The sequence below is a fragment of the Eurypyga helias genome, unplaced genomic scaffold, assembly GCF_000690775.1.
Source record: "Eurypyga helias isolate BGI_N326 unplaced genomic scaffold, ASM69077v1 scaffold27195, whole genome shotgun sequence".
Taxonomy (NCBI): domain Eukaryota; kingdom Metazoa; phylum Chordata; class Aves; order Eurypygiformes; family Eurypygidae; genus Eurypyga; species Eurypyga helias.
In genome coordinates, this window is record NW_010252451.1 from 1 (window position 1) to 6,223 (window position 6,223).

Below are 6,223 nucleotides of genomic sequence, written 5' to 3' on the forward strand. Positions count from 1 at the left end.
ATCCCTTCTCCGTACCTTGTAGCTTCTTCAGAGTTTCCTTCAGAGCACTGTTCCTCCAGGAGAAGTGACAGACTCTCTCTTCCGACTCCGGAGACACATCCGCTGGCAGCTGGAAAGTCACTTTCCCACACCTGGGAGAAGGGGAAAAATAAAGCAACCCACGTTTTTCGGCGCAGTTGTCGTCATTTCGGGAAATCTGATGCCACCGGGAATGAGATGGTATCGCTAGGATGTTGGGGTTTTTTTTAATCTCATCCCGTTGGAAACCCAACCCTCAAGGAAAGGCCAAATTTCCCAGTTGGATTAACCTTTATTTTAAATTTGAATTTTTACATAAACCCTGAGAAAGGTTCAGCTCAAGAGGACTGTGCTAGAGCCAAGACTTCGCGGGACAATTAGCCTTTGCCACGCGGAGGCCGTTTTGAGGCTAAATCGCCCTTAATCAGCACATCCCCAGAAGCGGCCAAGAGAGAATCCCTTGGGAAGAGCAGGGATGTGCACGTAGACTCCCAAAATACCCCTCCAGACTCTTGTTGTTTGCCGCCAACGGGTTTTCTCCTCCGTGGTCGCCACCCTCCGAAAAAACTCGTGGAACACGAGGCCACGTACCTGCTGATGGAGCTTTTCACATCCTGGGGGAAGGAGAAAGAGAAAAGGCACCTCAGTGTGAGCTTTTCTCCCTAAATCACGGCAACGCTGGCTTGTTCGGTTCGGGATGGACCTCTCGGGTCTCTGCTCCAACCCTCTGCCCAGGGATGTGTCCAGCCGAGGTCCGAAAAAACACAGGGATGCCTGATTCTAGAGGGACCCTGACCCAAGCTGGCACCATGGCTGCAAGAAAAGCATTTTTTCCCCCAAAATTAGCTTGCTGCAAGCTGTCACAGTTGCTTCACCTCCAAAACCCCATCTCTCTCTGCTCCATAACCCCATTAGACCCCTACAAATCCCCAGCAGGCACTAATAGGTATTAATGACCCCGATCAACCCCACCCGAGACCCCCACCCATCCCTTTACCTGGCTCAGGGGCTCTATTTAAGCTCAGTCCTGGGGGTATTTAGGAGGAGCATGGCCATGGATGCTGCGGATCCGCTCCATGGACCTACCCGGTGATGCCGAGTCCCGGGGCTCTGCTGCTCCACTCCCCATCCCATAGGGAACCACCATCCCACGAGGAACCACCAGCCCCTCGCCGTTCCCCACAACTATTGTATTCCTTCTTTTCTTCCCCCCCCCCATCATTCCAGGCTGCCCGTCTCCCGCTCCTCCTCACCTTGGTGGTTTCAGGGATACAGATGGAGTAGGAGCAAACTGGAACTAGGAACGCCCAACTCATTGCGGACTTTCCCTCCAGTTTTCCTTTGAAAAGCTGCAAATTCTCACCCGGATGAATCCACTCACCGATTTCTGACTCTTCTCTTCCCGCCCTTTGGTCGGGGTATCCAGCTGGGACACCTCCCCCGGGAGTTTGGCAGCATTTTTTGCCTGTCTCTTCTCAATCTCATTTTTCAGGTCTTCCAGCTGTGAGAGCAAGAAGAGCTCCTGGGATCTGCAGCAGGTGCCTAAAATCTGAGCAGGGGGTCTGCCGGGGCTCAGCTTCTACCCCCTCCCCTTTTAAGATCCAAACAGAGTGGTTGGGGTGGGAAAACACCATGTGGAATTTGTGGAAAGGTGTTTCCCACAGGAGGAGGTCGACTGGGAACACAAATGTCTCCTAACTGGTCTTGAATTCCTGGAGAAATGGGGAGGGTGGGGTGGGGGAAGGATCTAAAGAAATGACCCCAAAATTGGTGTATTCATGCCCAGGGACGGGGTTGCTGACACCTACCAGCTCCTCCAGTTTTCGGCACTCCAGGGTAGCCGTCCTTCCTCGGAGACCTTCCCTCTCTTCCTTCCGAAAACTCGATATCCACCTGAATTTCTTCTGAAGTGAACTAAAAAAACCTGTTGGTTTTATCTCTTTGATGGGGCTGGATTTTTCTCTTCCTCCTCTTTCCCGTTCCCAGGTAAAACTGCGGCACGGATGCGTCGAGCCTGCGAGTCAGCTCCTGGTCCCATGCCTCCCGGGCTGGAGGGGGTGACACTGATCTGCTGGGAGCATTGTGTTTCTCCCTTGTCAACCTTCCAGCTTTTTATCCTGGGAAGCTGTTGAGGGCTTCCGGCTGCTTTTGTCCCTCTGCTCTTAGGGCTGGGCAAAACCCATCGGACCTCCCAGGAAAGGGCTGGAGGCAAAATCCTGCCGGGAGGGTGATGAGGAGCTCTTGAAGTTTTGGTGGGACCATGGGAGGGGAAAGCATAGGAAAAGAGGGAGGGAAATGTGGAACCAGAACCTTGGAGGTGCTGGAAGCACGGCCGCAACCCAATGCACGTAAAGGGATGCGAGTTGGGGTCCTTGGGACCCCTGCCATGGACATCCACCCATCCCTACGTACCCTCCAAGTAACATCTCCGAGCTCACAGGGAAACGTTTCTAAGCAATTCATAACCCGCTGCTCCTGTGTTAAATTCCATGGATAAATATATTTGTTTTCCATGGCAGCAGCTGGGAATTTTAGAGGCAGGGTCCCTGTGACCCAGCTGAAGGGCTACCGACTCCCCCAGCCCCAATCCCTTGGCCAAGAGACGCAAGCCTCATATCCAGGAAGATATTCCCACTAGGAAAAGCCGGAGGGGAGTCTGGGAACGGCAGGACTGGAAGCAAAACACCCTACAACTGCTTCCCAGGGAAGCGTGGGGTGGGCAGGTCGGGAGACAATTGCTCCTGCCAGACACAGGAGGTGGGTGCCGAGGGAATGTCGGCATCTAAGGAGACATCTCCGCCATCGGAGAGCGGCTCCGTGCCGTCGGCAGAGCCTGGGGCGTGTCTCCTTTCATCTTCAGAATTAAGAGCCGACGGTTGGGCAAACGAGTCGCGCCCTGAAAGCGTCTGCGGAGCCTGGAAAACCAGCTGGGGCTGGGGACATCTGCATCGCGTATTTCCAGAGGGAAGGGATGCCCTGGAGGGGAGCTGGAGATGGGGGAGAGCTGGGTGGAGATGAGAGATGAGGAGAGAACCCGTGTCCAAGAAAAACATTGGAGGAGGGATCTCTCCCTCTGGAGTTTGACTGGGATCCGGCACCGCGTGTCTCATTCCGTGGGTGCCTTTAAGAGGAGCGTGGTGGGACCGTGGTGTTTGGGGGACCTCCAGCCACAACCACATCCCTCAAGATCAGCTTGAGAGAGCTTTTCCTGGGATTCACCCAGATTTTTGCCTTTGGTCCTTCTTGCACTGACAGCCTGTCTATTCCAGCCTTTCCTTTCCCATTTGAATCGGTGTCAGGACATGGAACCAACAGAGGTGACATAGGATCGTGCTCCTCCCCCTCGGAGATGAGGGAAAGGGGGTGGGAAGGGAGAAAGAGCAAAAATATGCAAGTCTGTTCACTCAAAATTCTTCCCCAGAAACCCCGATTTCCCCTTTTTTTAAACAAACCCTCACTCTCGAGCTCCGGGGGTGATTTGGGGTTGGCTCCGCAGATGTCTCCCCTACAGCGGGATCCCCCCCAACTGACGGGACCACCGGGCTGAGGAGCGTGGATGGAGAGATGTCACGACGTGACAAATGGCACCGAAATACCGGCCGTGGGTCCGCACGCGGGGTGGGGGCTCCGTCACGGGGCGCCCATTCATATCTTGTCTGTTATTCTGAGCCCAACGCCGCCCGCCCCCTCCCACTCTCGCTTCTGCTTCCTCTTCTCGGTTCCATAATCGATAACGTGTATTCATTTCGGTGCCGTTTCTTCCTCTTTTGGGTTCCCTCAGAAGCAAACCAGCAGTTTTTGAGGGAATCGATGTGGGTGAGTTGAGCGAAAACGCCAGAATTTGTATTCCACCGCCCACTCCAGCCGCGTTCACAGCCGAGGAATATCTAACCGGCACAACCCCCGCCACGATTCACCCCATCTTGTCCCTCCTGAATGGGGAGAAACAGGCTTTTTTGGGGAGTTAGCCAGGAAGTATGGTATAATGGTGTGGAAAATGGCATTCCAGTGGGGTTTGCTTCCCCTCGCTGCCTAAAAAGGGGGCTGGAGGGACTGGAGGTCCCCCAGGAGAAGGTGGAAAAACGCACGAGGTGTCCCCATCCCATGCAGATGACCCAAAAGCTAAGAAATGCAGGGAGAAATAGGGAAAAATTTCTCCCTAGAAATAGGGAGAAAGCAGAAAAAAAGTTATTTTATTTAAAATAAATGTCGGAAATGTAGACGGAGACCGGCTCCCCAAGCCAAACCAGTCTGTAGTGAAATCCACCTCCCTTGGCAGAACAGACCCTGGATCTGCCTGGCAACAGATGTCAGGAAGAAAACACTTTGGAAAGAGACAAAACCAGGAGGATTTGGCCCCTTAAAGGCAAAAATAAACCTAAAAAACCCACACGCTTGCAAGCCCCGAGGGCTCTCTCTTGATCGACCCCTCGACGTTCCCATCCGACTCCAACACCTCGACCCGGCTGATCCCATCTCCCCGTCTTTGACCCCGTCCCCCCCCCGGCCTTGCTGTAGAGGTGCCATCCCAAAATTCCCAGTGGAGACGGACACGGGAGAGGAGCAGCAAATTCCCTCGGCGAGACGCTCCGAGCGACCGCAGCCAACGTCTGGTGGGACATCCCTTTCGCTTGACGGACAGCTCAAGGGCAGATTCGGAGGGGAGCCCCGAATCCCACCCAGTCCAGGGGGGATATCAGCTGCCCGGTCCCCAACTGGCCCTCCGAGGGTGGGTTTTGGGTGATTTCTCGCAAACGAGCCCCTATCCCCATCTTGAACCAAGGGAAGACCCTCTCCCCGTTGAAGGAGGTTCTGGTGTAATCCAGGACGGGAGCGTCGTCGTCTGCGCTGAAAAATGCCACCCGCCCCCCGTCGTAGTCCAAGGAGACCCGGACCCTCCTGGGAAGCGGGTTCAGGCGCAGGTTGGCACGGGGGGATGTGAGGGAGTGATAAGCTTCCAGCGCCCAGACCCCTTCCTTGGGGATGAGGCTCATGGGTCCTTTCCTCTTGACCGATGCTCGGGCCACCCCCAGGGCCCAGACACCCCCTTGGCCCACCTCCACCTCCCAGAAATGCCTCCCCGAGGCGAAGCCCTCGCAGCCCAGCACGCAGGGTTCGAAGTCAAATCTCTCCGGGTGATCCGGGAGGTCTTGCGGCGTCAGCTGGCCCCTGGCTTGTTTTCGGTCCTCGGAGAGGTGCAGGTTGGGATGAGCCGTGGATGGGTCCAGGGTCACATGGGCTGCGGGATGAGGGACAACCGGTGGATCGGGGGTAATTTTTGGCCCCGGGAGAGGCCGGAGATATTTATTTTCCACTCAACATCCGGGATTAGACCCGCTCTCCTGCTTCTCCCAGCTCCGGATGCTTTATGGGGTGGGGATATGGGCAGGTTTGGGGCTGACCCTAACCTTGGGGACCCCCAGCAAGGATGCTCCAGGGTGGAAGGAGAAGGGGGAGAGGACACGGAGAGGGGATGGTGGAAAATTCACAGGGAAGCACAAATGCTCTTCTTGGATGTTCCTTTTTTTTAGGTCCCGGAGGGGTACTTGATTTCTTAGGACCCTATCCCAGACCCTGGAATACAACAGGATGCTGTCGCCCCTCCCTCCCTCTCCCTGGGGATACCGCAATGTTTTTTCCCCACGGGAATCGCTCCCACCAGCCAAAACTCCGACCCCCCCAGTGTCTCCCACCCGCAACCATTGACTTACTTGGCTCTTGCAATGTAAACATCAGGCTGTCTAAAGAGGAGAGAGATTTCACGGAATCAGGGTTATGTGCCTTGTTTTTCCCTCCTCCCCACTTCCCAACTACTTTTTAGCCCCGGGGAAAAAAACAACCTGTCAGTGTCCTTCTCCGGTTAAAAATTCCAGCTGCATTTATTTACATTTTTAGGTGGGTTTTGCAGTAGCAGCCAGCACGCAAGAACCCATTTTCTCCCCAAAATTTCAGGCGCGTGAGGACTTCTCCTACCCCCACTCCGTACCTTGACATCTCCTCAAAGTGCCTCGCACCAGCGCGTTCCTCCGGACAAATTCCTCAAGTCTCCTTTCCAGATCGGAGGAAATTTCCGCCGGAGGGTTGAACCTCATCATCTCGCAGCTGCGGAGAGGGCCAAAAACGGAGGCGCATCTGGTGTATTTGATCATTTTTTTGTTCACGTTGAGTAACCCGGGGGGAGCTACGGGGTGGGCCGAGGGGGCTT

The 6,223-nt window shown here is 55.0% G+C and overlaps 1 protein-coding gene across 1 annotated transcript; it reads right to left on the minus strand.

Annotated features, from left to right (window-relative positions):
- Positions 1 to 4,661: 4,661 nt before the first annotated feature.
- Positions 4,662 to 6,167, minus strand: LOC104505561 (E3 ubiquitin-protein ligase TRIM39-like). The gene is made up of 3 exons (XM_010152398.1): positions 6,005 to 6,167; positions 5,730 to 5,759; positions 4,662 to 5,257 (listed from the first exon to the last, which is right to left on the minus strand). Exons 1-3 carry the CDS (start codon positions 6,165 to 6,167, stop codon positions 4,662 to 4,664), a joined length of 789 nt encoding a protein of 262 aa, XP_010150700.1.
- Between the last annotated feature and the right edge of the window lie 56 nt (positions 6,168 to 6,223).

Bases quoted from the DNA above. Each gene is read 5' to 3' on its own strand.
- LOC104505561 (XM_010152398.1), bottom strand. From the start codon at position 6,167: ATGATCAAATACACCAGATGCGCCTCCGTTTTTGGCCCTCTCCGCAGC. The intron at 5,760-6,004 runs GTACGGAGTGGG...TCTCCTCTTTAG, and splicing joins CACTTTGAGGAGATGTCAAG to ACAGCCTGATGTTTACATTG. The intron at 5,258-5,729 runs GTAAGTCAATGG...CTCATCCCGCAG, and splicing joins GTTTACATTGCAAGAGCCAA to CCCATGTGACCCTGGACCCA.